Source organism: Centropristis striata, chromosome 6 (assembly GCF_030273125.1).
Source record: "Centropristis striata isolate RG_2023a ecotype Rhode Island chromosome 6, C.striata_1.0, whole genome shotgun sequence".
Lineage (NCBI taxonomy): Eukaryota > Metazoa > Chordata > Actinopteri > Perciformes > Serranidae > Centropristis > Centropristis striata.
This window is the reverse complement of record NC_081522.1, coordinates 20,527,679-20,544,888: the sequence shown is the minus strand read 5'-3', so window position 1 is coordinate 20,544,888 and position 17,210 is coordinate 20,527,679. Positions and strand designations below refer to the sequence as shown.

General features: G+C 38.7%; 1 protein-coding gene across 1 annotated transcript in view; it reads right to left on the bottom strand.

The window, feature by feature from the left end:
- Positions 1–17,210, bottom strand: part of LOC131973600 (neural-cadherin-like) — a 110,335-nt gene that overhangs the window by 48,845 nt on the left and 44,280 nt on the right. The window contains exons 6-8 of the mRNA XM_059335639.1: positions 14,922–15,171; positions 4,909–5,051; positions 3,231–3,403 (exon numbers count right to left, since the gene is read on the bottom strand). Coding sequence (XP_059191622.1) covers positions 3,231–3,403; positions 4,909–5,051; positions 14,922–15,171 — 566 coding nt within the window. The remainder of the gene's footprint in view (positions 1–3,230; positions 3,404–4,908; positions 5,052–14,921; positions 15,172–17,210) is intronic.

Here is a 17,210-nt window from a genome sequence, read left to right as displayed (position 1 = left end):
CAAATAAGATCTGAATTGATCAGATGTTTATGGGAATCTGTAATAATACTCAAGAGTCTAAACTAGAATTAATGGTCAGACAGAAGGACAAAATTGCAATTAATGAACAAAAAAAGTAAGTAACACACTTTACAAAGCATCTAAATCAGATGATCAGAAGAACAAAATAATGAATTCCAATGTACATAGAACATATATCACCAATTTTCCATGTTGTGGAATCTTTGATTGCACTGCAAACAAGATGAGGGTTCTTTTTATCATATGGTTTGTGATATGCACTAAATTAAAAACATTCTGGGAAAATGTTACACAATCCCAAGGGAAAGATCATTGGCCATATTGTTCCTTGTTATCCAGCAAGTTGCCTTTTGAATTATACCGTTAAAAGAACCAAGTCCAAACACAACAAACAATTTTTAAATACCGGATGCATGAAAGCTAACAGACTGATAGCGACAAATTGGAAGGATGCAGCAAAGAAAAAAGGAAATGTGGCTTCAAATATTCCAAGAGACAATCTCCATGGAGGGAGCTGCATCTACTTCGTCTGAAGTTTATAATGAGGACAACAATTGTGGAAGGTCATACTGTTAATAAAATGCCTACCTTCCAAAAAATCTTGATGCATACTCCAGAAGCTACCTTAACAGTCCATGTCTCCTTTATTCATCGATTTCTCAGGGGTGCAAACTTCAACGCTTGGTGAAAATCTCTGTTTTGAATCCAGAATAGGTCATTTGTGTGATAGATGGGATAAAATTGAAATTTGGGGGAAAAATAATATTATCTTAAAGTAGCGTTATGATCATTTTAATTGGTATCTAATTGGTCTCCGTGGAGGTGGCGGTTTTTATAAACTATTATAAAAACAGAAAAAAACACCTTGAGAGTGAATTGCTAGAATAGCAATGAGATAAACTTGTAAACTTTTCTCTAAGTTTGATATCAGCAAATACCGGTTGATGTTAAGTTGTTGTGTTAGCTTGCAGTGCATCTCTCTGTAGTCTGTCTGTCCTGCTAATGAAGGTGGGCAGTGCATCTCTTGGTCTGTCTGTGTCTTGCTCGCTTGCCAGCCACTTTCAGGGCCGTGTTGTCTCTGTGACTTTGTGCCTGACAAAAGTGAGCGTAAAATACAACTATTTATTATGTTTGATAAATGCCAACGGGCAACAGTGTTTATAAACTGCAGCGTGATTAAATATTGAATTTAAAATGTTGATTAGCTCGGTATATATCGGCCAATATGGATGCACATATCTCAGTAAATAATAACCATCAAGTATTCAGCCAAGCCAAGCAAAGCCATAGCCTTGTATAAATGAAAAAAAAATATTGGAAATGTGTAAAATGAAATTTGGCGGAGCCAGTTTGAATGGGCCTGATGCAGCTGATAAAATAAATAATATAACTATTATCTATCATTTATAGATGCTTAAGTTTGTCAGTAGAGGAGATGCTGGTTCATCAGGCAGTGCAAGCACAAACTCAGCTGATCAGCATTCAGCCTCAGCCAGTACTAACACACAACAACTTCTAATTTATTTTAATGTTAATATTCACTCGTCTTAAGGTTTGACAGAAAATATTCTATTATTGTTTGTTTATACATGACTCTATTCTGTATAAGTCTTCTTATTCTTAGACTGCCTAGTCTTTGGAGACATCATCTGAAAACCTGGAACACGAAGATCAATTTGAGATGCAGCTCAGCACTGTGTGTCAAGTTTTGCTAGTCATAAATATGTAATAAACATTGGGTTTTGTTTCGCGTCTATCTAAATTTTGGAAGCTCAGAGTGTAAAAGGGCTTTGAACAATATAATGAAGGTAAAATATATGATTATTTTTTTTGGTAATTGGATGGTGAGCAGCCTATCCCTGACATCGGGCGAGAGGCGGGGTGAAAATATCAACCCTGAAGTGATATTAGAGGATATTGCAAGACTTTTTGCAAAATATTTAATTTCTATATTGCAAATCGAGGTCAATTGAGTCATTATTATTATTATTGTATTTATTATAGTCTCTTTCCCACAGCAACCCTAAATAGACAATAACACATCATTTGCATCCATCACCACTTTATCTTTTACCTTTAAACTATTTATTATCTTTTTAGACTACTTATTACATATGCGTAATGTCTGAATGTCTTTTTTAAAGCACCTTATATATGAGAAGCACACGTAAATTTAGTTGTATACTATTTTAATACAATGACAGTAAAGGAAAACTTGAATCTTGTGTGATTTACTGATTGGCTCAAGTTACCAAATATGGTTCTTTGCCTGATAAAGGGTTAATGGTAATGAATGAATGAATGAATTGATCTAATTTCATTGTGTCAGCCTGATTGCTTTACTGCTGAAAATGAGTTAATCTGTCTTGAACAAAAGCAATATCTGCATATGTACTGGCTAAACAAGCATGGAGCTCCACAGTGTGTCCTGTTGGAGGGACAGAGTGTGACTCTGACATACCAAGGGATAATCAACTCAACAAACTCTTGGGTATTTAAGCTCCACTCAAGGCTTCTACTTGGGTGTACGAACTCCGTCCATATCCAGCTGAATAGTGTGTTGTGACTATTTGTTGGCTCATATTTGACCCTGGAATAAATCCTTGAAAGTGGGGTGGGCATTGAATGCTTTTCATTTATCACTTTGCGTTACATCAATCAAGCAACTCCTTTGAAAAATGGTTATGTCGGTTTTTCTTTTGCCAAAATGTAGCCTTCTTTTGAATTGTGTTTTAGCCCCCTTCTGACAAGCTAGCCTGACACGGTTCATGCCAGTAGATGCCTAAGGTATTTTAGTGTCAGATGATGCCAATATCTTCACTCAAGCTTTAAAAAAGAGCCAACTAATGCCTCCTAAAGACATCAATGTGGTATTTTCAGAGGGTTAAAGAGGGAGAATTGTAGTGGGGGCACAGGGGTGTCAGGTGTGCCTGTGTGTTATTGGCAAAAAGTTTATCTGGCTCAAGGGTCAGGTTGGAGGTCCACTTAGTAGAATTTCCCTTGCACTCTTCAATTAATTTGTAATCGATTTTTGTTTGATTTTTCTGTGTTTTTTGTTGTTTTTTTTTTTAAACTGTAATTATGTGTATACATTGTGAAGCACATTGAGTCTGCCTTGTGCATGAAATGCGCTCTATAAATAAAGTTGAATTGAATTGAATTGAATTGAACACGAGTTCCCTTTCAAAAACAAACAACAAAACCCTCACCTCTTCAAATACAGGTTTGTTGTTGTTGACATCATCAACTCCGACGATAACCCGTGCGGTGGAGAAGAGAGGGTGTGGCCCGCCTGATGCATTGTCATCTGTGGCCGTTACATTCAGGACGTACTCCAGGCCTTGAAGCTTGGGCAGGGGAGTGGAGCGGAGACGAATCAACCCTACAAAGACCACAGACCCATTAAATTACACATTATAAAACATGGTCCCTCCTAAGACATTAACTACAACCATTCCATTAGTCATTAAGCAGGATGTTATTGCCACTGTGGCCTTGCATGGTGAAGGATGTGCTATCAATAAAACCCCGGCAGAAAACTACTGCATACTGCATGTTGTTGTTCTAGAAATCGGGGGCGAGATAGCGAGCTGTGGAAATTCACCTCAGAAGTCCGCAGAAAGGTAAAAATCTGATATGCAGACTAAATCCAAAAACCAATTTCACAGTGGTGATTTTGTCACATTTCTAATCTAATAATTGCATGCTCTCCCCTAAAGATGCCCATCCAGCTCACGCACTTGAGCGAAAACATAAAGTAGTAAGTGACTCGGGTTAGAAGTTAACCAGGCTCAGCAGATGCCTATTAGCTGTTCCTCTCTCCCTCTCTGTCTACTTTCATGTAACAGTCAAGATAAAAGGTGGGATAAAAGGATGCAGCATCTGAGTCAACATCTTTTCTTTCTTTCTCGTCAACAGTAATACAAAAACATCAGAGGTTGCAGGACGAACAAGCAGCGTGTGATGTGGGGGAAACTCATTGAAGTGAGAGCATCGGGAGACTTTTTATTCTCTTGTTGTGTTTCTATTCATCTCTTTCAGTGCTCTTGATTAAAGACAGCACAGCATGCTGATACACACGGATGCGAGTGCCTGGCGTTCCTCTCTCCCAATTTGCTTGTGATCTTGGCTGCCCACAGCGCATAGAAGGGTCCTGGCTTCTAATGACAATGCGTGACGTTGACAGCACTGCACCACTACATTAAAATAAGTGAAGTGCAGGATGTACACGGTAATTCTCCCGGCTTAAATGTCAACCTTGTTTACAAATGCAATTCAATGAGCCAGCACTCTTCGTATATACAGTAAGTGGGAAGCCGTGTATCGGCTTTCCTGCACCCAAAGGATATCAGCCTTAGCATTTTTCGTGCTCTGAGGATACACAGAAAAGGGTGGAAAGGAATATAAAAAGACGACACAAAAGAAAGAGGAGCTGACAGAGCGCAGCCTGAAGATTGTGAGCTATGATAGAGCAGTTGTTGTGAAATTGAATTGAAAGGGTTGGGTGACAAATGTCACAGTGATTGCCACTGGTTTCGGATCAAAGGGTAAATAAAAAAGATAAACTGTGCAGTCACCAATGCTAGAAAGCTCTGGAAAATTCATCTCTGTACACGGAAAAAGGTAAAGCCAAGAGTGGAAAATTCACAAATAATTTCATCATTTATATTTATGTCCAAAATAATAGAAAGAACAGCACTGGTATTGAAATTACAGCTTTTAATATAAACTTTCAATATCTTTCCACATTGACTTTGAAAGTAGAGGGCATTCATCGCATGCCACAGTAGCACGAATGTAATAGAGGGAATTGAATGTGTGATTTGACAGAAAGCCTGTCAATTAGAGTTGCAAGTGGAGGCTGGAGGAAAAACTGAGAACTATCACCTTTCTGGCTGTCGATGACGAAGTTTCCTTCCTCATTTCCTGCTGTTATGGAGTAAATTATACCATCGCCGTCTGGGTCTTTGGCTAAAACTGTTGCAACGAGGGTGTTGGGTCCGGCGTCCTCAGAAACAAACGTTCTATATCTGCAAAGTAAAAATTTAACAAGTGCACAGACATGAGAATACACACACATGAGTCAATAATAGAAACACACACACAGACAGGAGATACAGATCATTTACACAGTCCAACGCATCAGCAGGCCGATTAGACTTATGGTTGTGGCTTTTGCTTGTCACTATGATTTAACCTGTCCTCTTAGCTGGCCAGACTAGAGACAAATGATAATGTCTACTGGGATGGTGAAGCCATTGGACAAATGGTGCTTCCACATACCCAGCCCACTGTGGGCCATTTGATCCAGTGCCTTTTAAAATGTCAACAGTGATTTGCTTGCTCTGTGGTGCTGGGCAGCGAGATGCCCAGCGAGACACAGGAGACTGATATACCACTGTGGTACAAAGCACGACGGGGTGGAGATGAACTGTGCGACTTGGAGAACGCGGAGATGAAGAGAAATGGAAAACAGAGCAAAGGCGAAGCGAGAGGAGAGAGAGGAGCAGGTGACAAAAAAGACGGCTGGCACTGAAGTGACAGGTAAAGTGATATGTGGGAGCGCAAGGTAAGGCAGAGAGACACAGAGACGAGAAGGATATAAGAGGGGGCGGTTTTCTCACAGAGTTGGAGTTGATTCGTCAGCAGAACTCATCCCCTGTGAGATTTTGTGCTGTATCCCCTTCTAATGTGTGTAAGTATGTGTGTCTGTGGGGTGGGGGTGTCTGTAGTGAGAAGTCAGAGGTGATTGATGGTTTACAGAGGAACGCTGATGGGTGATTCATCTCCGCCAGCGGTGGCAGTCTCCGTGGCAACATGAGTGACCTGTAATCTGTCACCCGGCTCAGAGGCCACCTCTCCGCAGCTCTGTGGGATGAGACGTATTCACTCCCTCGGCTTTTCTTCCTGAAGCATCTCCTTTCATCTCACTGAACTGTGAAGTTGTACTCAGACAGAGGAAGCCTGCCTGTCCATCTGCTGACCTGCATGTCAAGCTATTTGCATTTTCGTACGCTTTTTGACTGTCTGTCCCCAACTTTTAGCCTCACTACAACTAAAGTAGGTAGGGCTGGGAGACAAAACAGTAACAGGAATTATCCCAATAAAATATTCCCTGGTAGAAATGTGATAAATGTTCAATAAATGGGTGATAAAATTACAGCAAACATATGGAGAGGGGTTGCTAATACATATTACACGCAAGTTTAACCCTTTATCAGGCGAAGAACCGTATTTGGTAACTTCAGCGGATATCCATAACTGGGTCCCCATGTCTCTCTGTGAGGTTGTAGAACCACACGGATTTCTTCCAGCTAATCAGCTAATATTTTGAGAAAAAAAGCTGCAAATTTACTAGATTAAAGTGGCAAATCTACAAGAAAAAAAGTCGCAGGTTTTAGAGATTTAAAGTGGCAAATCTGCGCGAAAAAAGTCACGGATTTACAAGAAAAAAGTGAAAAAAGCAACCTTTTTCTCACAGATTCACCACTTTAAATCTCATAAATCTGCGCATTCTCGTAAACTTTTATCTCAAAATATTACCCCCTCCCCCGGGTCCGTATGTTTTTTTTACACATTCTGGCTGTATGCAATATCCTCCAATATTCTCTAGGGTTGAAATTTGGAATTTGCAAGTATTTCAATGAGTGCCCTATTAAGGGTTAAAGGGATAATTTGGATTTTTTTAAAGTGAGGTTGTATGAGGTTCTTACCTACAGTCAATGTATTTTGTGTAGTATAGATGATGGTCTGTGTGTTCCCAGTTTGGAGAACCAGACACACTCCAGGCAGGAAACAGGCTGCAGACGGAGCCTGTCACAAACTGTATTCTAACCACCCTCAAATAGTTATACCCGTTTATGTGTATGCTATATTAACGATATTGGTTTTGATGCTCTCAAAAGCCTCAAAAGTCTTCATTGGCACTACTTTTTCTCAACCGTAAAACTTCCATGTTGTTACGCATAAGCACCGCAGATCAAACAGAAACAAGTCCCACTCATGGCAATAATAGCTCTTGGTGGAGAAATCGCTAATACAAAGTACAAATAAATAACACTTTTAGGGTGGGCTTTTGTTTAAGTGGTTAAAATATGTTTTGTCCCCATCTGCAGCCTGTTTAGTGCCTTGTAGCACCCTATAATGTAATCATTTCCTAAAATGTAATAACACCTGAAAATGTAATAAAACCCAATAATGTAATAAAACCCAATAATGTAATAACTTCACCAATAATGTAATAAAATAAATTAACATATAAAAAGCATCATTTTTATAATGAAACAAGTGACTGTATAATGGAAAATCCGATATAAACATGTTACTGACATTACCAGCAGATACAGTTGCAGAAATTATGTCACGTCAATAAAACAGGATTTAAATCTTTAATCTTAGAAACAACATACAGCTTCAGAAACCCTGTAAAAACCCCAAAGGTAGGGTTTGAAAAATAACCATGCCAGTTGTCATCAAGTTCTGTTATTTTGATGCTGACATTCTTATTTCATCTTTATTTATACAAGTAAATCTCATAATATACTATAAGTATGACAGTATGTCAGCTGACCACTATGTCACTTGACATAGAGTAAGATGTCAATTTGACATTGAAAGTGATATAATAACCAAATATCAGTCAGGATATTTTATTACATTATTGGTGAAGTTATTACAGTATTGGGTCTTATTACATTTTCGATCGAGTTAAGTGCAAACTTTATTACATTTTCAGGCGTTATTACATTATCAGGAAATTATTACATTATAGGTTGCTACATGCCTGGAGCGCGTGTCTGGTTCTCCAAACTGGGAACACACAGAGCATCATCTACAACATGGAATACATTGACTGTGGGTAAGTAAGTACACTATATGGTGAATTTCAATTTCTCCCATCAGGCCGTAGGTATAAAATGCCTGCCTGCAAAACAAAGAGATACAGAGGCAGTTTTGTTCCCTCAGCTGTCAAAACGTTAAATAGTAAGTAATTAATTAAGCTACACACTAACTTATTAACCTATGGACTGTACAGCCTTCTTCATCTATTTATTTATTTATTTATTCCGACCTTGTTTTTTGTATCTGCCATGATGGCTTGTATTCAGTATTTATTTATCTTTTACCTTTTTGTATGCTTTTAATCCATGTTCCCATGTCTGGAGCACTGTTGTCACTTTTATGTCAATGTCTGTCGATGTTGTCAATGTTGTCTGCGTATGTGTGTAAGCAGCCAATTCTTTTTAACTGCAACCAAATCTACCCTCGGGTACAAATAAAGTTACCTTACCTTACCTTACCTCACACAACCCCACTTCAAAAAATCCTTAAAGCAAAAACTAAAATACTGAAGAATGATCTGCCGTGACCTCCTTGCCCAGTATCTGGTGGGTAACTACATCAACATGCGGAGTGATAACAGTGACCCCAACAGGCTTCCTCCTCCCAGGGTTTTCCCGAACAGCAACGCCACAAAAACAAACCACCAGCTGGTGGAACGCAGCTGCCCGGTGTCTGTGGGTGTTCCTGCCGGCCGCCCCGGAGAGACAACCCTACTTTTGACACAGTAATGCTCGTTTCTGGGTCAGCCATAGGGCTAAAATGTCATAATACCAGCATGTGAACATATCAGAACATACAGGTGTAACAGCAGGAGACTGAAACAGTCAGCACTTCACTAACAGTCAGTGCAGTCTGTGCATACTTTTGAATTTCAACAAGGGGTCAATAAAGTCTTATCTTCCTCCATAATAATAGCTTACATTATCATATATTTGTTGTTTGTGTATTGTGTATTATATTTGCATTAATCTGAATATGTAAAATAACTAAAAGGTATCAACAGCATGCAGTAGAGCAAAACAGCATTTCCTTCTGCATACAAGTTGGTAAAAATGTACTTAAGTAGCCCACAACATTTGAGTAAATGTTCTTGTAATATCCAGTAGGTTACAAGTAGGGCTGGGCGATAAATCGACATAAAAAACATATCAATATATTTTTAAATGTAATATGGAATTAGACCCTATCGCATATATAGATATAGTTAAAAAAAAATCTGGTAACGCTTTATAATAAGGTCCTTAATAACCATTAATTAACAAGTAATAAGGCATTGTTCTCGCTTTAGATCCGGTAGTTGCAAAAAGCATAGTTAACTTATAGTTAACTTATAATAGATGAGCAATAAAATATATTTTAATATCAATAGGCAAACAAAATAAGATTAATAAAGGCATGGCAAAGACATAATGGGTGGGTCATGGGTGTTTGTAATGCCATTATTAACACTTATATAAGCTTATAAACACACAATAATGTTAATAAGCATCTTGTAAGGACTTACAAGGGCCTTATTACTTGTTAATTAATGGTTATTACAAGGACCTTAATATAAAGCATTACCAAAAATCTTTCTTTATATTTATAAAGTTGTAGAGTTTGTCATATTTAGTTCTTTTGTAATTTTCATTATTCTTTTCTCATAAAGATACATTTATTTCAGAAAAAGATCGGCCTATTTTATTTCATAGGCTATTTTTATTTAAGATATTTTTGTATTTAAATGTGCACTTTATGGAGCTTTGATTTTAAAAAAAGGTACTCCCAGTATTTATGTTCACTTAAATAAACAGTTTCAATAAAACCACTTGTGACATGTCATATTTGGCTTTGACTTTGACTGAACATTTGCTCTCACTTTGTGATAAATGTATCATGGATATATACCGTATATTGACATATCGACACGGAGCCCTAGTTACAAGTCTTTATTATTTCATAAGTGTTGGGAATCTTCCTCAGAGAGATTATTTATTTTTTTTAGCTCCACTTTTGGCGAGTCAGCCTGAAAGACATAACAGGTTAACATTTTAACTGTTACAAATATTGGTATTGACTGATATGGACCTTTTTATCTTGATGACACTTTTATCCAAATCGCCCAGCCCTACAACTAGCCCTGTGCCAATAGACAACTGGATCATATAGTTATGACTAAAGGGAAGACTGACAATCTCTAGAATTTGCACTCTACTGTACATTTCTAGATGTTTCTGTTGGAGCTGCGACAGTGACTTTTAAATCTTTAACTACAACCCACTTTTGAAGGCTTTCTTCCACAGATCTGGCACCCCGCATCTCTGTTCTCCACATGTCTGCTCAAACTTTGCTCTTCACTCCATTAGAGTTGTTAACGTTATGGATATGATTTGGATTGTGAAATTAAACATAAGTTAATAAATATAAAATGGAACACGATGCTGGGTTAGTGTCGCACCGAGCACAGACGCACTGACATTTAAATGGAAGCTGTTGTTTGAATAGAGGAGACACTGCTATTAAATCGATTTCTTAAATGATAAATGTTCACGCTCTTTTATAAATGCTTATTCACTTAACTCTAACTGCAAATGCTGAGCCTCACTCAAAATGATAATTTTAAAATCTTTAATCCTAATGAAATTCCAGCATCAATAATAATTCAAAAAATGTTCAACAGAGAATAAATTATTTAAAGAAAACAAATAAAAACACTAGTACTACTAAGACTCGGAATGCTATTATTATGGTAATAAAAATATTTCAATCACAGAAATGTGTTTATTCATCCATAAACAGTTCACACCCCACCCACTCCCTCCCTCTCCCGCCGCCCCTGGCAATCGGATCGCCTTTGGCGTTCTCGAGCATCCACGACTTGACGATAATAATAAAAACATTTACTCAACCCTGTCTACATCTCATTCACATGACAACTGAGAGGTGATGCCAGGAAACATTAGCCTGTCCACTTGCATGTCAGAGTCTCTCAATTAGCCTGACCTGAAGATTAATTCCACAAACACCCCAGTACCAGTCCACCTCAACATGCCTGCTGTTTCTGTCCACTCTGTCCTCTTGTGACCTCACAGTGCTTATCTACATCTCAGTGAGCCACAGTATGACGGAGCGTCCAACACACCCTACCTGGCAAAATGCCCGCATTTCTAACTATCTGTCTGCCGGTCTGGCATGAGCATTTGTCTGACCGCCGACAGGCTTCTCTGTTTATCTGCATATCTGACTGGCTGTCTACTCTGTGTGCATGTTTTGGTATTCTCTCCTCGCTTGCCCTGCAACCATGTTTCAGAGTGTTTTCCTCCTCAGTTTTTATGTTTGTCTGCCTACATCTCCACCTCTCTGCCCGCCTGTTTGGCTCTGTGTCTAGCCACCCACCGAGACTGACACCTGACAACACAACAAGAGCGAGTAACAGAGGTATGCAACAGTCTTCTGTGAAGGTCATTGAAACATGACTGACAGGACAAGCGCCTTACTCGTTTGGGGGAATAAATGCAGCGGAGCCACAGTGACAGTTGCTGCCCACCCACTCACAAAGCTTTGCCAAAAAGGCGGTCGAGGACACACTGGAATGCATCCGAATGTCAGTTTACTGCATACGTTTGGAGGAGTCCAAAAATAAATCCCAGAGAATGCTGTGTGAATGCTCAAATTTTCCTAGAATACTGGACATTTTTTTGCAAACCTCCATGCCTCGAAAGTAACAGTGGGCCTTATGTAAGAAGGAATGTACGGACAAGTTTCTTGTCTTATTGTCTTATTTTTGTTCATATGCACAATTTGTTCTTATTTTGTTAGCACCCTTATGTTTCTGGGATTCAGATGTTTTCTTACTTCTGCTCTTCTCTTAGTTTAGAGAAAATTCAAAAAAGGTCAAAAGCACTCTTAGCAAGATAAGAAAAAACATCTAATTTTGTTGGCTCAATGTTAGGCGATTCAAATTTGACTAGGTAACTAGGTTCTAACCAGGTTTTTGATTTTACTGTAACAACAGTACTTACTCTGAAAAATCATGTTAACTTTGTTTCAGTTAGAGCAAGACCGGCTGATACTGGCCTATCATAGACACAACAATATCTATCAGTAATAATAATAATTCATTTTATTTAATAGGGCACCGTTCAAGGCACTCAAGGTCGCCTTACAACATGAAAAAAAAAAGAAAAAAGTATCAGTATCAGTGTACATGTTGTATGATATGCACCGATATCAAACCTTATGTACAGAAGATATAATGCAGAAAACTAATGTTGGAGTGATTTAGAAATTTTATAATGATCACATAGTTGTCTTTGTCTAGCAAAGGGGGAAAAAAAGTTGTGGAGGTACATGATAGTGTAATACATTGCATGTAAAATGTATCATAATGTGAAATATTAGTCAAGAAAGTTATTTGTTTAGGAAAGCAGCCTTTTAAATGTCTTTGCATAATCATATCAGTGCAGATTGGTGCATAATCAACATAGAAAAGGTCTAGTTTCATTCCAGCTCATAAATTCATTATATCAGCTGTCATATCGGCAATAAGTACATTTTTCCCCCCAAAAAAATCAACGGGTCAGGTCCTAGTTTTATAATATCTAATAATAATAATAACAATAACTTAATTTATTTATATGGCACTTTTTAAAAACAAACTTTCTGACTTAAGACTTGAGATATAAACAAGCTGTGACTTGTTGTAGCTTGAGCCTTAAGAAGAGATTTTAAAGAAGATACTAAGTTCTTCTGACCGGACAGAAAAGGCCGGTCACTTTTGTTGACAAGTTGAGATTTTGGAACCATCAGTAGGGCCAGGAGGATCTCAAGCAGTAATCAGGCTCACAGTGCGTGAGCAAATCACAGATATAGACAGGGGCCAGACCATTCAAGGCTTCAAAAACAAGCAGTAAAATCTTAAAATCAATTCTAAAACTCCCCAGGTAACCCATGAAGGGCAGCGAGGATTGTTGTGATGCGGTCGCTTCTCTCAGTACGTGGTAAAAGTCACACAGCACCTGCCTTTATATAGTGTTTAAGGGGCAACAACTACGGTAATAAACAACTTTGATGAAGTGAGATTCATCATTGGGCACACCTGGGTAAGAGCAGATGTGTTTAAGAACATTTGATGCATCTGGAGTTGGTTACTACTTACTTTTCTATTCACAGAAAATTAAAAGAAATTCAAGAGGATGTTGCTGCATGGGGCCCATTGTCACACTGTGTTTGTGCTTAATGTGTGAGTAACAGTTTGTTTTGACGCCAGATGGTTGGATTAACACACCAAATTAAATATATTGAGTTTGTCTTACTGGTGGTGGTTTTACTACAGCGCTGTTGATGCAAGTTGGCCACTATTCATGGCATGACTCGTACACACTCACAGAATCAAATATTATTGAGACAGATAGCCTGAAGGGAGTCAGGTCTGTGATGTGTAATGTAACGACCTAAATATCTGTGATGCAACTACCTCGTCTGCTCAAAGAGCAAAGGCTTCCATGGAATGAAATGCGATCAGCTGGTGGATCAGAGATAAAGCAGCGCCGGCAGCAGAAAATTATTTAAACTTGCCATCTTGGTGACAAACTTTGATCTTTGCAGCTGAACTCTGGCCGCGGGTAAGACTCCAATTTTCACTTTTATGATTTGGGCTGCAGTAACAAAGCACACAGCTTAACAAGTGGACCTTGAGCATGTTGTAGTTTGGGTATGAAAGTTGCTTTGCAAATAAATTTATTGTGTTATCTGAAGAAACATTCACATTTACAAAAACACACATACACTGCAGACTTTTTGTAATAGCTTATTGATCCAATTATAGCACCTCTGTGTCTTGGCCTTGCACTGTTTTATTCCAATATATAGGCTTCCAGATGCTGCAGTTTGAGTCCTCAATAACTAAGAATTATTATTGATAACTACATCAATATCAGTTTTGCCTTAAAGTTCACATCTTGCTCAGGATTTTATTGTTATTTGAGGTAAAAGGCAGAATAAACTGCACATAACTTTGGCCAAACTGAACTAATGCAGCTGCTCGATTGGTCTTCAATCTTCCCAAATTTCCACACACAACACCCCTCCTCCGCTCCCTCCATTGGCTACAAGTGGCTGCACGGATACGTTTCAAGACTCTAGCTCTGGCGTACTCTGCTGCTAACGGTTCAGGTCCTACTTACATCCAGGACCTTGTCAAACTCTACACCCCTGCCCGTCCTCTACGCTCTGCATCAGCCAAACAGCTGGCAACTCCCACCCTGCGTGGGTCAACTCGCCTCAAAACCACTTCCAGACTTTTCTCTGTCTTGGCTCCCAAATGGTGGAACGAGCTCCCCACCGACATCAGGACCTCAGACAGCCTGTACATCTTCCGCCGCAGGCTGACGACCTTCCTATTCCAACAATACTTCGGTTAAGTTATGGTCATCTAACATAAAGTACAGGCCAAAAGTTTGGACACACACCTTCTCATTCAATGCGTTTTCTTTATTTTCATGACTATTTACATTGTAGATTCTCACTGAAGGCATCAAAACTATGAATGAACACATATGGAATTATGTACTTAACAAAAAAGTGTGAAATAACTGAAAACATGTCTTGTATTTTAGATTCCTCAAAGTAGCCACCCTTTGCTTACTAGAATATAAGACATGTTTTCAGTTATTTCACACTTTTTTGTTAAGTACATAATTCCACATGTGTTCATTAATAGTTTTGATGAATCTACAATGTAAATAGTCATGAAAAAAAGGAAACGCATTGAATGAGAAGGTGTGTCCAAACTTTTGGCCTGTACTGTATATATTAAAAAAAAAAAAAAAAAAAGCTCTTATTCTTTTCTCTTCTTCTTTAACATATAGCACTCCTTTAGCAATGACAGTTAGCTCTTAAAGTTATGTACTTACTTGATTCCTGTGGTCTATGTCTAGTACCTTCAGGTTGAATGCACTTATTGTAAGTCGCTTTGGACAAAAGCGTCTGCTAAATGACATGTAATGTAATGTAATGTAATGATAAAGGGTGTTTATGGAAAGAATGGACAGGTAAGTAGAAGGGGTAAAGTTGCTCACACAGACTGGGAGAATTCAGGGGGCTCGTCGTTGATGTTTGCCATCCTCACACGGACCGTGGCGGTGCCAGAGTGAGGCTCTTCCCCGCTGTCAGTCGCCATCACCACAAATTCATACAGATGGTTAGGCCTCTCATAGTCCAGCCGGCCTGCGGGGAAAACGGTCCCATGGGGCGAGATGCTGAAGTCCGGGCTCAGGGTGTAATAGGTGAGCTCGGCGTTTAACCCGGAGTCACAGTCCGTGGCCAGCACTGGTGGGAGGGAAGACATCATACAGGGATCATCAATTTCCAGTTAATCGAAATGAGATGATGAGATGGCATCAGCTGATGAATATGTTGACATCTGTGTAGATCATTATCTCTTTATGGCCTCCCTAAACATGTAATAGATCATAAGCTCTGACAGCCACAATTACCAGCACACAAACTGCACAGTGCCCCTTCAGAATGATTACCATCATTTGAAAAAAATTAGCTTAAACCCCCCGTCTCTTTTTTTAGAGAGGGGATGTTTAGAGGGAGATAAAAGGTCAAGAGCAGATAGTGCACATCATCAGAAAGCTAGAAAACCAAGCACTCATTCCAGATGCAGCTCAGCACTGTGAGTCAAGTTGTTCTCATCATAAAGGAGAAATTCTTAAAGTGAGCATATGAAGGACATTCACAAGCTCCATTATGTCTCACAAGTTGTTGTAGCAATTTATGAGAGGCCCCACGCTACGATTTTATCCAGATACTTGAGTCACAATACAATATATTGTGATTTAACTGCATTTGTGTCCACAAAATTCAGTTCAATCAATAATTGTTTTGTCATATAACAGAAACGTCTCTTCATCTCACTTCAGTCTTTTTATTTCTCCACAATGAGAGTCAAACCCACAGACAGACCAACAAAGTATTCAGTCAAACTGAACTTAACTGATATTAAACCTGTATGAACGACAACAACTGCAGCATTTTCTTAAACTTTCAAAAACTTTAAGGTTCACTGCTCTTAATTTTTTTTGAATGAAAGAACAAAATAGCCTAACTTTGCAACGTTATTTTGACAACTTCTAGACACTATATCGTTATGCATGACTGTGCCTATGTACATAGAGATTCCTTAGATCATCTAGTTTCATATGATACCAGTATCTCCAATATATTCCTAAAAGTGAGCCCGTTACAGCCTCAAAAAAACCACAACAAAATAAAAAAAACGGTGAAAATAAATATCAATACTTGGCGGCCATTAATCGATATAATATTGCCAAGCAAAATATCAAGATACTATGCTGTACTGATTTTTCCCCCCACCTGTACAAAATACTACATTAAGACACCAAGTCATTTTTGAGATTCCTGCAAGAACTGCATTTCTCTGCTATGGATGATGATTACTTCAGTTTGGTAAGAAGCTCACAAACCCTCTTATTTCACTATAGTCAGAAGAACCCACAAATCCTCTGAATGCTCCACGTCTCTAGTTTGCGGGTTGTAAAATTTCATGAGACTGTGATTATCCTTGAGGTCACAGCAGCTCATTTTATACAGTGCGGTCAAGATTCAAATTTGGTCTTCCTGCAATGAAATTCTACTATGGGGACTAACATCATCACACATGAATGATTCATTAAACCCACCAGAGTCTCAGCTTTCCAGTCATACCCAGTTTACGCAATTTTAAGGTCATTTAAGGTCAAAATGGCCATGTCAGTTTTTCCTTACCATAACTTTGGAGCATTATTTAACCTCTTCCAGATAAGATATAATGACATGGTTGGCAGCAATGGATCCTTTAGGTTTTCTGGTTTCTTATGAAACCATATCTTTGTTGTTGTGTTACGCTCGCTACAGTCTCTAAAAAGTAAAAAGTCATTCTGGCCCACCAGCCAGCCGTCTGATCCCTGACATCATAAAGACGGCAAAAAAAACCCAACCCTATGAGAGGAACAAGTTGTATTTCAGCAGCAGCAGCAGTTTTTGAAAATTATTTTATTCTGAGGTGATTACACAGACAAACTATAGATTTGTGTCTAATGTGTGATGAGACTACAGCCAGATATATTGACACCCTTGGTTGGAAATCGAATTTTAATCTGCTGTTTGGTGCATCTCCCTTAAACTCACTGGTTCATACACAGCCCCTCCAGCTCATAACACTTGCATATCGCATATTCTTTTGATGTGTTTATTTTCCTCTGTGTCAAGCATCAGCACAAGCTCTCATGCATCTTACTGCTTCATTCTCACCTCACTGTCTTGTAATGACTTGCAATTTACAACACAATCTTGCTATAGTG